The 18,149-nt window shown below is 40.0% G+C and overlaps 2 protein-coding genes across 3 annotated transcripts in view; one reads left to right on the top strand and one right to left on the bottom strand.

Moving 5' to 3' along the window:
* The window catches only part of SRPK1 (SRSF protein kinase 1), a 38,347-nt gene extending 30,096 nt beyond the window's left edge, over nucleotides 1-8,251 (top strand). For both annotated transcript variants that reach the window (XM_060773185.2, XM_067467976.1), the window contains exons 12-16: nucleotides 1,107-1,207; nucleotides 2,544-2,651; nucleotides 3,358-3,427; nucleotides 4,443-4,535; nucleotides 5,252-8,251. In XM_060773185.2, the coding sequence (XP_060629168.2) occupies nucleotides 1,107-1,207; nucleotides 2,544-2,651; nucleotides 3,358-3,427; nucleotides 4,443-4,535; nucleotides 5,252-5,436 (557 nt within the window). In that variant the 3' untranslated portion in view covers nucleotides 5,437-8,251. The remainder of the gene's footprint in view (nucleotides 1-1,106; nucleotides 1,208-2,543; nucleotides 2,652-3,357; nucleotides 3,428-4,442; nucleotides 4,536-5,251) is intronic.
* A 23-nt stretch (nucleotides 8,252-8,274) lies between these two features.
* Nucleotides 8,275-18,149, bottom strand: LHFPL5 (LHFPL tetraspan subfamily member 5). The gene is made up of 3 exons (XM_060773186.2): nucleotides 17,130-18,149; nucleotides 10,303-10,539; nucleotides 8,275-9,690 (listed from the first exon to the last, which is right to left on the bottom strand). The coding sequence occupies exons 1-3, from the start codon at nucleotides 17,539-17,541 to the stop codon at nucleotides 9,674-9,676; spliced, it is 666 nt and encodes a 221-aa protein (XP_060629169.1). The 5' UTR covers nucleotides 17,542-18,149; the 3' UTR covers nucleotides 8,275-9,673.

Genomic DNA, 18,149 nt, shown 5'->3' with positions numbered 1-18,149 from the left:
GAGCTTGTGCAGGAATCTTAGTACTAATGCAGCCTCTGGTGGGATGGGGACATGCAGTCACCTGAGTGTTAACTTAGGTTTCACAGCATTGTTTCAGGATCATAGAAGTATTCAAACTGCTTCACATGTATCATCTCAGGCTTACTATGACCTTGTACTGCAAGCTAATATTATTTTGGGTTGCTGTAAGTTTTTCAGGCTGTATGGCCATGTTGCAGAAACATTCTCTCCTGACCTTTCGCCTGCATCTATGGCAGGCATCCTCAGAGATACATGCGAAATGTCAGGAGAGAATGCTTCTGAACATTGTCATACAGCCCAAAAAGCTTACAGCAGCCCAGTGATCCTGGCCATGAAAGCCTTTGACAATACATAGTATTATTTTTTGCAATCTAAGGAAAAAGGCAGATTGATAAATAATGATGATAATAATAATTATAAATTTTATTTCTATTTTGCCTTTCTCCCCATGGGGACTCAAGACAACTTACAATAACATGACATAGCCCAATAAATTTAAAAACATGGCAAAAGTGGAAAAAATTGAATATTTGCATCATTAACATAGAATACTGTTAAGAGATGTGTAAATAATAGCCTGATCACCCAGTAGAGTTAATTGTGAATAATCTTAATTATTTTTCATTGAAAGAAGCCAGCTTAATTAACCATGATTTGAAGTTAGCTTGTTTCAAACCACCCTTAATAAGTTGAATTAAAAGTTTGATGGTTCAGCAAACTCTTCATGGACATGTTTTAATTGATGTGTCTTAATTGTTTTAATTGTTGTTTTAATTTTTAATAATTTGTACTATGGTTGTTTTTATGATGCTAGCATCGTATGATGTTTTTGATAGGCCGCCTTGAGTTCCCCTTTGAGTGGAGAAGGGAGGGGTATAAATAGAGGAAATAAATAAATAAATAAATAAATGTATGTTGCAGAAGAGTTGGGCGCATATGAGCCTAAAGTTTCTTTTTATCACAAAAAACAGAGCTCCTCATTGTCTCTTATTTGTGTTCACCTGAAAAATAATGCTTTTTGAGTTTGTGTGGCAGTTGATAGTTATCTCCATATGATGGTAATGGACTCTTCGTGCTATATCTAGGAAAATCTGCTGCTGGAAATTTCCTCCTTAATCCACTTGAGCCTGGGAATGCAGATAAGCTCAAAGTGAAGATAGCTGATCTAGGAAACGCCTGCTGGGTGGTAAGTTTAAATCTCTTTTCTTTATGAGTGACAGGAGCTGGTGATCTCCGCCATCAGCTTTGATGTAATGTAAGCACTATGTTTCTTAACTATAAGATCAGCTACAAGCTTGCTAGCAGTGATTCTGTCTATTTATCTATTAAACATGGAGTATAGGAGGGCTAGAGCCTCTCCCCATGTTCTTTCCAAACTCCAGAGGTTCTTGGAAGCAGCACTACTTCCTGAGTGCCTTCACTCCAGTGTCAGAGAAAAAAGCCCTTCCCTCAGCTTAGAAAAAACAAATGTCTCCAGTATTATGCTTTGGCAGCTGCACACTTCCACTAGCTGCCACAGCTATCCACTATTTGAAACTGGTCAAGTGCAAGCTACTGTATTAAATTTGTAACATTGGTTAGACTGATTAAAACATTTCAATCAGTTTACAAGGCTGCAATGAAGGCTTTAAAAAACCCTGTGTGGAATCTATAGAAGAGATGGAAAAGCGAGGAATAAAAATCAAGTAGCACCCTTGAGACCCGCTGTTTTATTTTAGCATGAGCTTCCATGGATGTCAGTCCATTCTTCAGATGTACTGCTGGAGATAAGTGTACTGCCACAAGAATATTGAAGTTGCGGAAAACTGTGAGACTGTAGCGGGGGGTCAGATTAGTAGATGACAGAAAGCCACACTATTACACTCTAACTCCACCTCCCACAACCCTGCAACTGAAATTATTCAGTTTCAGAAATTCTTATTGGGTTTTTTTCCTTCCCCTTCCCATTTGCCTGTTTTATGCTGAAACAGGCCAATCTCTTTGAAAACTATTATTTCTGATCTGGAGGGATGATGCCTGTTTTCCAAATGATGTCTAGTGTGAAACATTTGCAGATCACTAAAACAGACTATTTATATTCAGGATTCCTAGTCACCACCTCATTTAATCAAATGCAAGGTTAATCAGTTATCCCATTCAATTCACTGGAAGAACTTCTAGACAAGGTTTTGATCATGTCATCATCTCGACTCATTCAAAGATTCTCAAGAAAATTCTGTTAAGGGATTTAAAAATGTATAGTTACACAGTGTGTTCTGCTTTGTATCACAGTGTCCTGTGTACCACTTGGATTTTGCATATATGTATCAGGCTTACATATGTATAGATCTCAGTCATGATGGCGGAAGTGTAGAGTGCTGTCTGCAACAATGGTTTACATACTATGCAAAACTGATTTGTTTTAAAAACTTTGAAACTCGGATTTGAAGAACCAGGAAGTGTTGATTCCAGTTTATATCTGTTATCAGTCATGGAATCTCCCTTGATCTCGAGTTCTGAGATGACATGCTTTACTTCTGCAGCATAAACATTTCACTGAGGACATTCAGACAAGGCAATATCGGTCCTTGGAAGTACTGATTGGAGCCGGGTACAGCACCCCAGCCGATATTTGGAGCACAGCTTGCATGGTGAGCTCTGTCATGTCATGTTGCCCAATGCTTGTCAGTGGTCAGGATTTCAGAATTCAGTAGAAATTTCATGTTCACAACTAAATAGGTTCATCTCTTTGCTGGAATTTGATTAAATGAATTGTGGCATGAAATTATGTTAAGAGAACATGTAAGGAAGCCTCATATTTATTAGACATTCTTGTGTTTGTTTGTTTTTTAAATTGGCAGCACAGTGATAGTCATTATATATTTTGTAACCTGCTTCCTTATTGCAGACCTACTGATCAGAGTAATTTACAAATATGAAGTCTGATTCCAGACATTCTAGTACAGACACTATCTGAATCCAGTTTATTTAATTGAGAGAAGTCTGCAGTTGATTATGATGATTTTTCAGCACTGTTATTTAAACTTGTTTTTTTTTCCCTGGCTTATAAAAAATGTCAAATAAAAAGTGTTCATTTTTAACATATCACAAAACGCCCCTCACTACCTCTGAGGATACTTACCATAGATGCAGGCGAAACGTCAGGAGAGAATGCCTCTAGAACATGGCCATATAGCCCGAAAAAACCTACAACAACCCAAAATACTTTTATTTTTATGTCTTGCAACAAACTAGCACAGCTGCCACATGGAAATAACTAATTAGAATTGTGGCTATTCCCAGACAAACTGTTCTCAAATAAAAGGCCTGAAATATGTTTCCCATTTTGTTATTTAGGCCTTTGAATTGGCTACGGGTGATTATCTATTTGAGCCTCACTCTGGTGAAGACTACTCACGAGATGAAGGTAAGTGTTATTCTCTGAATTGTCTAAACTGCCAAAGATGTATCAAATGGGGTGATGGATGATTTTTAATATATTTATGAATGTGTTTGCAGTTTAGTGAAATAAGCTAACAAATTCAAATAATGGGAGATGTGTATAAATAATGGGAGGTGTGTATTGTTTTCGCACTAGAATGGCAAGTGATTGAGGAGTTAATTTTTGTCTCTATGTGGCATGAGCTGATCTGCTCCCTTCATGCTCCCACACACACTTTCTCCAGTGTTGTAGTGCAGATCTTGATAGCTTAAATGCCTCAAAATAGATACCTGACTGTCTTGAGATTTCATAAGTACTGATGAACAAGAGGAACAGATGAAAACGAGCAAAGCTGATATTAGCAGTACCTAAAAATTCTTCTTTAGGTACTGCTAATCTTTAAATAAAATATGATCACATTCTGTAATAAAAATGAATTTGTGTAAATCTGTAAGTTTCAGTGGACTTACCTTCAATGTAGTCTGTGGTGGGGTCATACTTTGCACACAGCTGTTAAACTTACAAGGTAACAAAAAGGAAAAAATATGTGGTTTAAAATCAAACCACTCCTAGTTTTCTTGTTTGAGAAACTAGATTTGATATGGAGGAAAAACAAGGTCATAGTTCATCGCCATCTCTTTGGCGATGAACTATGTTTATACTGGCAATGATTGTTTATTAACTGGTAATATTCATATGTGTGTTCTGTTTTAAAATAGTTACTTTTAAAAAATTAAGTTTTAGTCCATCTGGGCTGAAACTATAGAAACAAAACTGTTTAATATGCTAGCAGGTTGCAATAGGCCAAAGCTAAGATGTCTCAGCAATGTGTAATGAAGCAAAACCCTGTCTGTCTGTCTGTCTGTCTTTCACCTATCTTTCCCTCTTTGGTAGGCAAGTTTCATGTTCCACTCATGTTCCCAAGATAGTAAATCTGAATTAATACGTATGCTTGCTGTTGTTTTTGTTTTGTTTTTTTCATTTCCCCTTGGGACGACAGACCATATTGCATTAATCATAGAACTTTTGGGAAAAATACCTCGCAAGCTCATTGTGGCTGGAAAATACTCCAAGGAGTTTTTCACCAAAAAAGGTAAGCATGTAAAACATGTTTAGTCCTTGAAATGACAAGAGTTCACAGAAGCAGAGCCAGCATGGTCAATGGTATGAGATTATGGCAGTCACAGTCCAAAGCATATGAGATGGCTAGAGATTCCCTCTCTTGAAGATTCTTCCCAGAAATGTGACTGCTTGTTAGCAAAGTACTTTAAACAGTTTTCTTGTTTTGTATCATTCCTAAAGATGCATGTGCTCAAGAATTACAACAAACATCCAGAACTCTGGGTCAGTATTTCCAGAGAGCACTTTAAGAAACAGCAAGATCGTTCTAGCAGGATCTATACAGATGCCAAATTAGGTGTCTTGCTTGGAAGAGGGATAATTATCCCTTTGATTATACTGGGCAACACACATTTTTTGCCACAAATGTTAGCTCTGTTTCTGGGTATACTTGACCTGCTGGTTCCAAAAATGGCATTGGTGTCCCCCATCAACTCTAGTTTTTGAGTTACAGGACATATGCCATATACTAGTCTTCATTGCCGCACCCATAGAAAATCATGATAACCATAACTAAGAAACTAGTGCTGATTCAGTCTATTCAATACAATTTTCTGAAGCAGTGCCTCAAATGACCCCAGGAAAAGGCCTGTAAACCAAAACAATAACTGCTGTATAAGATGTAGTTCTGTTGACCTTCATGTTTATGTTAAGGATATTCTGTTTAATGGCCCTTCTCATTGTTCTCAGGTGATCTGAAGCACATCACTAAACTGAAGCCATGGGGCCTTTTTGAAGTTTTGGTGGAGAAATATGAGTGGTCCCAAGAGGACGCAGCTGCATTCACAGACTTCTTATTGCCTATGCTGGAGCTGAATCCTGAGAAGAGAGCTACAGCGGCTCAGTGTCTCAGGCATCCCTGGCTGAACTCCTAGATGCTTCAAGCCTGGCACCCTGGCCCTCTACTTGGGTTTACAGCATAATATATATACAGACCTAGATGTCCCAGTTGCCCTTCCCCTCTTCTCCCGAGTCAATTTTTTCCTTGTTGATTTTCAGAGTGAAGCTTCTCCTTGAGGGCTTTTGAGATTTTAGATAAATCTAACTGTTCATGTGAGTTTGTGTACTTGACTCAGTAGGGACTGTTGTCAGCCAGTGGGCGTCCAATATGTTTTGCTGTGATTGGAGTTTGCCAAAGAGTTTGTATGGGAATGTGAAATTACGCCCCTCCCTTCCCCTGACTCTTTTCCTTACTCAAGTACCTTACCCTTTAAAGTGTGGGGAATTTTCATTGGGACACACTCCCTTTAAGTATTTTGCAGTCATCCCAAGGGGGATGTGAAGAGCTGTGAATCCCTCTTTAGCTCGCTGACTCCGGGAGTCATTTTCTTAGTGCACATCCAGTTGCTGACAGTAAGAGGAGAAAGGGCCGATGGCACCAAGGTGGTAGCTCCATGTGGAGCACTGGACTCTACTCAACTCATTCCTTAGGTGTCTGTTCAGCTGCTTGGGTAATATTTTTGTCTTATTATTTTTAAACATATTTTTATCTAGTTCTAGCCATTGGACCTTCTGAAAAAGCCTGTATGAGATATGCGCGTACCTATATGTATTTAAGTATCATTTTTTGTTCCCTCTTTATTCAGATGATTTACCGAGCCCAGTGAAGTAAGCAGCTCTCCAAATCTCAAGCATCTTGCACTTGAGTAGCTTCACAAGGGAAATAAAAGCAATGGGAAGTGCTAAAACAAACAGTCTCTACAATGGGGGTGAGGAATGTGCACTCCTCCAGATGTGGAGTACTGCAACTCCCATAAATCTCACCTTATGGAGCTGATGGGAGTTGCAGTCCTATTCAACAATATGGATCTATGCATTTGTTGGCTGCAGGAGGGCAACCAGGTTGCCTCATTTCTGTGCCAAACCTGTCCAGTGGGCAGCTCCTAGACAAAGAAGAGGTCTGCCAACTCTGTATTGTGGCCTGGTAGCTGCATGAACAATGCACATGTTTCTGCAGTTCAGTGACAAAACAGTATGTGGCTGGCCACTTTGTCATGTGGGCCTGTTTTATGCCATCAATGCTGTCATGAGGGCCTTGTGTAGATGTTTAGTAGAGAGCAGTTTTCAGGGGCGAAAAACAGATATATCCTTACTCAAGGAAATATGGTATTAGTCTATTAGGCTGTCTTTCAAGCCATGCTTTGTGCCCATATTGTGATCCCTTCTGCATTTCCAGAGCTTAGTGGTATCTAGCTGGTTAATGGGTCCAAAGTCCTGGACTCTAGAAATTATCTTTCTGAAAAGAATTGTTTTCTTATGCATGAACATATGAGAAATAATCTATTCTAAAGGAAGTATAATAGGATTTTTTCCCATCCAGAGATAAGGCATTACTCTCTGTTTATCAGAACTGTTACAAAATTGGGAGGCCAACAGCAATATTATTTTTTAAACTCCTAGAAGAGGTTGTAAAGTTACTGACTCACCCATCTAGGCTTTCTTATTATATTAGAAAAAGTATGTAATACTAGTTTTGTGGTGAGTATTGCCTGGCATCAACAGGTTATCTAAAAATTCCCTCCAGCCTGCTCTAATGTTACATTTGAGGAAGTTAGGAAGTTCAGCAGCCCTTCCTGACCATGGACCAAAAAGGCTTTTAAGGTTAAAATTATCCAGGGCTGGAAACCCTTGGAATATTCAGATTTTCAGGTACTGTATAGTACTATTCAATGTAAAAGCTACCAGCAGCAGAGTACCATTTTAAGTTATTTCTCTGTGTGGGAAATCCCGGTTTATAGGAAGCTCCCCTCCTGTCTTTTGCACCCAGAGACATGTGGTGCAATTTTATTTGTGTTTGTTTCTTTAAATTAAAGTCTAACTGCCATATTCCCTTCACGGTGTAATTTGGCCATGCTATCATATGATGCCTGACTGGGGGTTTAGTGGGATCAGTGCTGCATGTGCATTTAGAAGGAGTTAAGTAACATTCTCGGTGCATAACCGTAAAATGAAAAGGAAAATATTAGCAACTTCTTAATGCTATTTCTGTTATTTGGAGTATCTCCTTTACCTCCTCCCAAAAGCACTTCCGTACCTGTCAAAAATATTTTTCGATGGGACTAGAATGTATAATAGTACTTTCTCTTAAATAACTGTGAAAACTTGTCGGCAGGGAGACCTGAATTTCCAGTGTCAACACATCCATCCTGGCTACCTGAATGGTGCAAAAATGCAGTGTTTCGATCTAATACAGATTCTGTTCCATAGAATATGAGCTGTTTCCATGTCTTTTGTAGTAAAAGAGACATGCTGGCATAATACAAATGGCACCTTGTCAGGACTGCCTCTGTATTTTGTGGCTCTCACCAGGTTCACTCAATTTCCAAATTGCCATAAAGTGCTCACTAACAATTTGTACTTGTTTTATTTACCTAAAACCTGAAGGAAAAACAAATACATTTTTATTCTTTCTATTGGGCGCATTGTCTTTTTTTTCCTTTGTAAATGCAGCACAATAAAGAGGTTATTAAATAATCTACAGGTACTTTTTATATGCTGTCTGTATTCATCCAAAGCTCTCTGTAGTAGAACCTCTTTTATATAAATCAGGTACAAGACAAAGAGAATTAAATATATGTGTGCTGGCATCATTGTCATATGGGGTAAGAGTAATATAGCGATGTAGCAACAGCATTAAAGTAGAAAGTAAGTTTGGCTTCTGCTCTGTTCAATAAACTGGTTCTATTGTTAGGTTGAGTTAATCCTTGTAGTCATTGATCAGATATTTTTATTATCATACAAAGTACACATCTTGTGATAACAAGAATAAAATGATATTGAAAAGTAAAGTAGACCTTTTGATAGCCAGATTAGGAGTAGAGTTATGTCCCTGTAACTCAACATTTAAATTTGGAACGGGCTGAAGTTTAAATACTGTTACATTACCTGGTTTGCGAGAAGCATGTTCTCTATAGCTGATAAAGTCTGCTGGAAAATTGCACTACAGTAGCCTGTCATATTCTGTTGTTTAAGCTGAACAATGAACAAAAGAAGACTACATTTGATAAGAGGATGGGAAGAAAGGGCTGCCTTAGTTATGGTTTGGAGTGTGGTTATAGAACCGTTCTTGGAAATCAGTGTTGCTGCATATTTTGAGTAGTTCAAATCTTTGCAGACTTTGTGTACAAAGCAGTTAGTCTCTGACAACAACAATGAATGTAAAGACAATAAAAGACAAAACCCAGAAAACATGGCAAGCAGCTACACTCCAATACTTCCCATGATTACGGATTAAAAGAGAGGAAATGTCAACTGTAGTCTATAATCCAGGATCAATTCTGTAAGGGCCTTTTTTGTGAGAAGTGCAGCCAATATAGCCGTTAATTTTCTACAGGCTGCTTATTATCTTGTAGGCCTGCATTGTCTCCAAGCTGAATGATCCAGTTAAAAAATTGTATGAACTTACTAGTTTCTTCATTTGGATACTTCTGGTTCTCTCCATGAAAATGTATTGCATCTGTTTTACCAGTAGTAGACGTTTTGAACAGGGGCAGATTAGAACTGATCATTGAGCCTAGGAAAGTTTCTTATTTGCACTACAACTTCCAGAATCCCCTAGCCAGGCTAGTTTGTGGTTTCTGGGAATTAAGTCCAAAATAAAATCTCCAAGCTCTGTCATGCTCCACTTCACACACCAGTTGTTCCTATAGGGCTTATAGGATATTGGATGGAAATAGTGACTCAAAGCAGCACCAGTTGGCTGGATCCACTTCCCATGTTTACTTCTTCATGGTACCCAGAGGAAACCCTACATCAGAGGTATTCTGTGGACAGTGGAAAGAGCACAAGTAAAGAGAAAGCAGCAGTAGACCCTGTTAGGATTCTGGTGTCTAAGCAGCACCGTAGGGACTCCAGGTGCCAATGCCAGTTCTGTGTATAGAAACTCTGAAGTTCCAGTACAAAGAAGGAGAGGATTTTGAAAGATTCGCCCACTCCTTTGAAGCTTCTCTTTGATGTCTCTTTTCCAGTCAGAATGGACAACTTTTTTAAAAAGGGAGTATGGGGTTGTGCCTGGCTCCCATGAACCTCAAAGAGCCCTTTTGACTTGACTCAAAACTGGGAACAGGTATGCCCATTTCAATCAAAGGCTTGAGATTGCCCCATTCTTCATCTTCATTCATTTCCTTCTTCTGCAAGACAAAAGAACATTACATGGATCAGACAAAAAGGGTCTTCCACCTTCCTACCTAGTAATGTCAGTGGAAATCACACAGACACCCAAGTACATGCATCTTAGAATTTAATCCAGAAATGACACAAAGCAAGTCTGGAATATGTTACACCCCCTTCCAACAACAGTAAACTCCACAAAGTCAAGGCTTCATAGATACCCAGTTACCACTATTTATAGCCAACTATGCACGTAACCAGAACATGGGAACTCGACATTTGCTGATTTTCATAAAATTAACCTAATTTCAATGTTTTGTAAATGATTCTCTAAATCCTTTGTAACCCTGAGTGTTCTTAATGCATACCTAAAATTATTCACATCCCATTTTAACTCCATGATCTGAAAACATTGTACCTGATTCATGCAATTGATCCTGTCAAGTCTCAATGGTCAGGATAAAAGAATGAATGACCCAAAGTCATCCGGCAAGTCTCATGATTCAGTGGGGACTAGAATCTATGTCTCCTAAATCCCACTATAACAGACTTGAATCATTATGTCAAGTCTCTGATGTCTGGGATTTCCAGCGGGATCTGATATTTGTCTGTTCTATGAAAAGTCAGCTTACCTTTGTTCTCCACTTGGAAGTCAGAAGGAAGGAGATTGTCTTGCCGGTTGCCAAGTACGAATGCCAAGAAGGAGAGGATTAGAGCATCAAGGATCCCAATGATACATAGGATGTATGCCCAGCGCACCGTGCACACTCCCAGTGTGTACTTGTCTGTCTTCTCTCCACACATCCGCTTCACTTCAGGGGAGTCCCAACCATCGGGGTAGAGCATGCAACCAATTGCCAAACCAGCACCTGAAACGGGGAGGGAAGTACTGTTACAGTATGCCAGTGACTGCCAGTCTCATTTAGGGCAGATGCTAATTCGGGGGCTTGTGCTAAAGTATGTGAATGTGTTTTGTTTTTTTTCTAATTCTGGAAATATCTAAAGAGGCTCCCATGGAGAAAAAGAGATGAATTAAGGAGATGAGAAAGGACACCGCATTTAAATTTGGCGGGGTCAGGCAGAGCTAAGCAATGATTTCATTCATATTTCAGCATTTGGAACTGTTAACCTTTTCCATTATAGCTAGTGTCAATTCTAGCAGTTGTGGTCTGAAATGCCTGCATTTCCAGTTTCAGATCATCTTCGACAGAATGTAGGGTTCTTTAGTAAATGATCCTCCTGCGACACAGCATCTTGCATTTTTGCATTCTGTCTTGAAAGTTGCCTTTCAGGTGATGTGCTTTTGAAAGTCTTTGGTCAACTGATGATGGTTTGGATTCAGGCAACACCAATTAAAGAGTCAATGTCTTGGCCATGGAAACCAAGCTTTTCCTTCACTGCTGAGTAACCATAGCTCAACACTATGTATTTGGGATATAAAGGAAGTAGGCAGACCATAAGGAATGTGGCTTATTTTCAGTATGGCTTATGCTTTGTATTATTTGGACTGTTTCTCAGAGTACACATGTATCCTCCTTACTCATATTTTGCTATATATTGAAATAGTTGTTGCATCCCTTGAGGGAAAGAAGCTAGATGTGATTTTTTGATACTTGTTTCCATAGCAACAACCTTCAATATGAAACAAGGTCTTGCTTGCAATGCAAAATGACTTCCCTTGGACAACCTGTGCTATTTTACTACAAATTAGAGATCTCGGATGATGCATCAGTCAAGTTAAACATCAAATCTGCCCTCCACATGATGAAAGAGTTTGATGTACTGTGAAATGATGCAGGAACAACATAAATGCACAGGGAAGCAATGACAACAGATTAGCAGTTTATGGAAACATATAAAATCCTCCTTGAGTGTATTTTCTTGTGACCAATGCTGGCCAAGCTGAGCTGTGTCACTATAATAGCTCCCATTGCTGCTTATAACATTGCAGACCTATCTGACAGGTCTCCATGAACTAACCTAAAAAGGTCACAGTGTAATGATATATAAATCTTCCAGGTTAACATTGAATCTTTGGAACTAATTTATTCAATCATAGTGTTTGTTGGGAGAGACTCCAAAGACCATCCAGTCCAACTCCCTAGCATGCAGAAACACAATCAAAGCCCTCCAGACAAATGGCCACCCAGCTTCTTTTTTAAACATTTCCATTAAAGGGAACACCATCACACATCCCCAGGCAACATATTCCACTGTCGAACAGCTGTTACTGTCAGGGAGGTCTTCCTAATGCTTAGGTGGAATTGCTTTCCCTTCAGCTTGAGTCCATTGCTTCTTGTCCTGGTCTCTAGAGCAGCAGAAAACAGGCTTGCCCCCTCCACAAAGTGACACCCTTTCAAATATTCAATCAGAGCTGTTGTTCCCCCTCTCAGCCTTCTTTGTTCTACATTAAACCCATTCAGTTCCCTAAGCAGCTCCTCATAGGGCTTGGCTTCGAGATCTTCAACTGCGGTAGTATTGGGACATGTAAAGTCACTACTTTACAGATGTAGTGCTGCATATTTGCTTTGGATAATTTTTCATAGAATCAGAGTTGGAAGAGACCTTGTGGGCCATCCAGTCAAACCCCCTACCAAGAAGCAGGAAAATCGCATTCAAAGCACCCCTTACAGATGGCCATCCAGCCTCTGTTTAAAAGCCTCAAAAGGAGCCTCCACCACACCCCAGGGCAGAGAGTTCCACTGTTGAGCAGCTCTCACAGTTAGGAAATTCTTCCTCGGGTTCAGGTGGAATCTCCTTTCCTGTAGTTTGAAGTCATTGTTCCAGATCCTAGCCCTTTTTGTCCTGCATTACAACCCTCAAGAATCTCAACAGATTGATGAGAGATTGTTCTAAAATCACAAAACTTCTATTATAGAAATGCATACTACATGATATCCATAGGACTTTCATTGATATCTAGAGGTAACCACTAGCCCAACTATGCATGAATATTGGGAAAAGGAGCAAAATTCAGGCCCAAACCCATTCTCAAAATGTTCTGCAGAAGTGCCAAATCCATGTGTGAATGCCCATATGAAGAAAAACAATTGCATGCATGCACCATGTGATTCCTTGGCATCTTTTTATTTTCTCAGGTGGGTTTACTTTAGCTCACACTGTATAGATCCTGTAGATTGGATCTGAGGAAGGATGTGATTTTGGGTCTCACACCTTCTGTCTCTTGTGGAAGGAGCTGACGAGAGCTACTGTGCCCAATTTACATTGCCTTGAAATCTAGGTAAGAGAAAGGGAGTTCTTAGCCTTATCCAAACCCTTTTATCTTAATGAGATAAATCCATTGTTTCATCAGAGAGGCAAATTGGCTAAAGTGAAGCAGGAGGAAAGGTGGTATATTCGGGCTGCTCTCTATTTCCTAGGCAGCATTTCATTTCCTTGCTTTTCCCAACCTCCTTATAAGACTTGAAAATGAGAAGAGAAAGTGTGTAGACTTCTGATGTGACAGAGAGAAAAACGTGGGCTAAGATCCTTTTTGAGTTGTCTCCACTTACAGTGGAGAAACCTTTTTCCACTTGTGACATCTTTCCACCAGAGACATTTCTATGTAATTCCAGATACATATGTATATAAAATAAGTATAAAAATCAAATTGAAAACAAGTCAACATTTGCAAGACTTGCTCAACAGGTTGATTTTCCTTTTTTGTGGAGTAGAGCTGAAGCATTCTCTGCAGAGTCAACAATAAACATTGCACTTTGTTGATTACAATTTGTGTAAATGTCTAGGTATTGTTCAGAAACCTCTTAGTGTTGCCAATTTTTGTGATCCCAACATTGAGCAAAGGGGACCCCATTTGGTGTTGGGCCTAGGGAAATTCTGATTTTTCTATTCTGGGAAGGATTTGAAATCCTTCTTGGCACTGCAGCCACGGGGATGTGGGACATGAAGTCATTCTCTCCATAAGAATCCTGTCCTCCTTTATGAAATATCTCTTCAGTCTCCAAATTTCTAGCAGTGCTGTCACTTAAAACTTCAGTTGAGCTTTAGAAATACAAAAAGAAATGCAGGAAAACTTACCAAGGAAATGCAAACAAATACATCTAAGGGAATTATTTTCAATATCTCACTTTCTGCAATTCTGGCTGAAGGACAATGTAATTTGTGGGGGCAGAATTATTATTGGGGGGGGGGGTCAGTGTCCTCATTTTGCTCCTCTTAGGTGTGAGAGGTTCCTCCAAGAGATGGAATGGGATGAATCTGGTTTGATTTCTACACAGTTCTACAAATTGGATGTTGGGCAGGGGGCTGTGTTTGGTTCTTTTCACTCCAGAGCTTTCTCAGCCTAATTTGTGGTATTTGTAGAGGAACAACCCCAAATCCTGCCTTTGTGGCAATACCGAGAACTTATGTGAACACTCATTGCTGTTCCCAGGATGCTTGGTTCTGTGTTTAAAGCCAAACTGTGTGGCTTTTCTCTGCTAGCTTATCATGATGGGGCATGGCCACTGTGAGCTATTTGGAGGTCTTTTCAAGCTTCTTATTCTTAAGCTATTTATGCTTTGGGAATTAGAGCATTCTGTAATGCTATTGGTCCCCCTTTTGCTTATTTAAAATGCCAGCAATGACCCTGTCACAATGTTATTAATTTTAATTTATTCTGCCCATGACCTGACCCAATGTATTCCGATCTGCCGAAGAGGATCTCTGCACATAATGTAACAGGAGAATGCCACCTTTCTTCACCATATGAATATTTTAAAAGGGTTTACATGTCTTCACTGCACTTTAGCAACTTTCCATGGTAGAATCATACAGGTCTCCCAGGACTTTTGGGGTGGAAAACAATTACATAGCATACTTGCCATTCTCATCGCAAACATTGCTATTATTGGCAAGATGTAATTAAACAATCAGTTCTGTTAATCACATAAACATTGAATTAAGCAGGAGATCCCAGGTAGAGTGGAAAGTTCAAAGACATAGCCATGTTGTTTCTAAATATCTGTATGCAAAAGGAAACTTGTAGGATTTGATTAGCATCACACTTTATTTATTTCTGTCTCAAAAGTGCTACAAATCCCTTTGCAGAGTTGAAAGTTGTCATCTTACACAATTTGAGCTTTTTCTAAGTACTATTAACCCCATCTCCATCTGTATTAAGTATGTACTATCAACCCCATCTCCATCTGTATTAAGTATGGCTACTCCTTTGACTTTTAAGAATGAGGAGGGTAACTGAAACTGCAAAGTGAATGTTCCTTCATTCGTGTTCAGCCATGCATGAGCAAATGTGCATTTGTCCTTTCAAACTGGACTATTATATTCTGATTCTCTGTCTTTTCCTTTGGCAATTCTTCCAGTTTACATACTATTTATTCTCCATAACCTTCCTGGCTGTATTGCTTCTATTATTCTTAAACTAAACATGCATCTACAGTTTAGAGGCAATGCAGTTTGATACTACTTTAACTTCCACAGCTCAATGCTATGGAATCATGGGAGTTGTAGTTTTGCAAGGTTTTTAGCCTTTTCTACCAAATGAGTGCTGGTATCTAATCAAACTACAGCTCCCAGGATTCCCAATACCCTTGTCCATCACTCAAATTACTACACTACATTGTCTCTCTGGGTATAAGTTAAGCGACCTCACTCCTCTAAGGGTTGCTGAATGGCAGTATCTGGAAACCTCTAATTAACATAGCAAATAATGAGAAATCATGGGAAATGCTGTCCAATATCTGGAGGATCACAATTGACCACTTTTGGTAGAGATAATGAATTGTCTCTGCATGGATTTATTTATTTCCTTCTTTTTTTCAATGCATTCATTGCATGATACATAACCTTTCTTAGCCTCCACCACTTTGTTATTCTTTACCTCTATGGCATTTCTGACTTGTGGAGACTTCAAAGTGACCTTATCACAGGGATTTCTTGGCAAATATTTGTCCTGAAGAGGTTTGCCATTGTGTTCCTCTGAAGCTGAGAGAGTGTGACTTGCCCAAGGCCACCCAGTGGGTTACTTTATCCTCATATGGTCCTTATGATACAGGGCAGACTGAGAGAGGAAAAGGGACTCAAATCACCCAGTAAATTTTAGAATTCAATGGGGATTGGAATTCAGATCCCCCCAGATGTGCATCCAACTTACTAACCAATCCAGTACATTATAGGTATTCAAGCAAATATTTAATATTTGCAATCTAGTTAGAAAATGCCAGTATTGCTGGACTGTCCTCCACTGGAGGTTTTCAAACAGAAGCAATATGATAATCTCTCAGGAATATTTTAGTGATGTATTCTTTCATTTGCATGGGGGTTGGGCTACATAGCCCTTGGGTACCTCCCAATTCTCTCCTTTTATGTTTCTATGGAAAAAGTTACTGAGAGCACCTAGCTTAGTTAAGTTTTCAAAAGGAATAAATTCATTTAAATGAGTCTAGAAATCCTTAAAATTCAAATACTTTCAACATTAGTACCTGAACAAAATCTTTTGATTCCCAATATTACTTAAGAGTGCTAGGTAATCTCACAATAGAGTCCAGTATAAAACAGCATGGTCACCAGAATCTAGAAGTTGCTTGTGTAGTGATGAGTTAGTTCTAAACTGTACAGCTAACATTTTGGTCGGAAGGCGGCTGCTAAATATTTAGGTCCAGCCATGTTGTTGTCTACAGTAGAACAAGTCACCGATGACAAAAAAGATAGACTGCTTCATTACAAATCGTAAGTGTGCATGAAAAAATTTAAACTGTGGTTTGTACAAACATGAAATTGCAAATCCATGTGTTCTGTAAGAATGCCAAGCATAGGACAATGGTAGTGTGTAGACCTTTTTGGAAGTCTGAGTAAGTGGCACAATTTGGTTTATGAGTATTTTTGTGTGTGTCAGGAACAACTTGAGAAACTGCAAATTGCTTCTGGTGTGAGAGAATCAGCCATCTGCAATATGTTTTGATGTTTTACCATCTTTGTGGGAGGCTTCTCTCATGTCATTGCGTGGGGAGCTGGGGATGACAGATGGAGCTCATCTGCACTCTCCCTGGATTCAAAACTCCAAACCTACTGGTCTTTAGTGCTGCCAGCACAAGGGTTTAACCCATTGCACCTAAATAAATAAGTAAATAGTACATGCAATAGGACAGATAACAAGGTGGGTAATTCTACTACAAAGAACTGGTATTTTTACTGAAACCCTGCTGTTACATTTGTTTTGGCATTGTTTCGTAGGATTGAAGATCTCAGCAGAAAAGTTAATGGCACACAGCATGGCTTTGTAAGTGACAATGGCCTTTTACTACAAATAGCTCTTAGCAGGAGTATATTTGCTTTACAGGTGACCTTCATATAACAAGTCTGGAGGAACAGAGGCAAAAAGCTATGTCCTCCCTGAGCATAACAGTGCCTTGGCATCTGACAATATTAGCACACAGGTGGACATTTGGACAGGCATTTCACCTGCCACTTTTCTCTCCCAAGTTCCCTTTGCCCAACTTACATGCTGCCAGCTGCATCCAAGCGCACACCTTGTAGACAGTGGCTGCATTGCAGAAGAAGAAGAGGCTGAAGCAGAGGATGCAGCCAATGATGAGGAAGGTAGAGACCCCCACAAAAAACATGGCTGTTTTGAAGGCACTGGAGGGGATGGTGCCAAAGTCCAGCGGGCTGCCCTTGCAGATGAGCTCGCCTGTAAGGGCATTGCCAATGCAATAGGAATAAAGGCCAAAGTAGCCGGCTTGTGGTGTGTCAATGCTGTCCCCTATCCAGTAGGGTTGGATGAAAGTCACCACCATGATCACAGCAAAGCAGATCGTGAAGAGCGCCCATAGGACTCCCATGGCTCGGGCATTCCTCACGTAGTTGGTATGGTAGATTTTGGCTGCCTCCTGGGCTGGAAGCATCTTCGACATGGTGATGCCTGAGATTGGATTGGGTCGTCTCTTGTAAGAAAAGAAGTAGTAAGAGGATTAGAAGTGGACTGGGGAAGATCAAGCTTGGAGCATCGAAAGTACAGCTCTCTCTTTCTCTGTTGATGCAAGGGGATGCAGCAAGTGTGAAATACAGACTCAGGTTGAGCTTCCTCATTGATAAAGACCCAAAGGAGGCACTGTCACCCTCTGAGTCCCCGCCACAGAGTTCAGGCACCAGTCTCACTGTCTCCTTTCTCTTCTGATCAGCTCAGCCACAGGCCGCTGGAGTCTGAAGGGTGCTTATCTCTGCCTTTCGCTGCTGCTACTTGTCTTCTTTTCCGCAGACATGACGTTTCCCAGGAGGCTGCCGACTTCACCCCCTCCCCTTCAAGGGATATCATCCACTCTCATACACAAAGCCCCTGCAGCCACCTGCTCTGCTGCCATCACTGGGTCCAAGGAGGAATAGCTTCCTGCCCTTGCTGCTTCCTTTCACCTCCTGTTCCTTTCCCTTCAGAACCACGGACAGCAGCCAAGGAAAAGCCAAATCCAGGGAAAGAAAAGGGGATTTGAGGCCCCTTCCACACTGCTGAATAATATCCCACATT

This window comes from Anolis sagrei, chromosome 4, assembly GCF_037176765.1.
Source record: "Anolis sagrei isolate rAnoSag1 chromosome 4, rAnoSag1.mat, whole genome shotgun sequence".
In the NCBI taxonomy this organism is placed as follows: domain Eukaryota; kingdom Metazoa; phylum Chordata; class Lepidosauria; order Squamata; family Dactyloidae; genus Anolis; species Anolis sagrei.
Note: the sequence above shows the minus strand (reverse complement) of the source record. Positions and strands in the feature narration are given on the sequence as shown.

Excerpts from the sequence above, each read along its gene's own strand:
- LHFPL5 (XM_060773186.2), bottom strand. The coding sequence starts at position 17,541 with ATGTCGAAGATGCTTCCAGCCCAGGAGGCAGCCAAAATCTACCATACC. Across the intron at positions 10,540-17,129 it reads TTGGATGCAGCTGGCAGCAT|GTGCTGGTTTGGCAATTGGT; the intron begins GTAAGTTGGGCA and ends TCCCCGTTTCAG.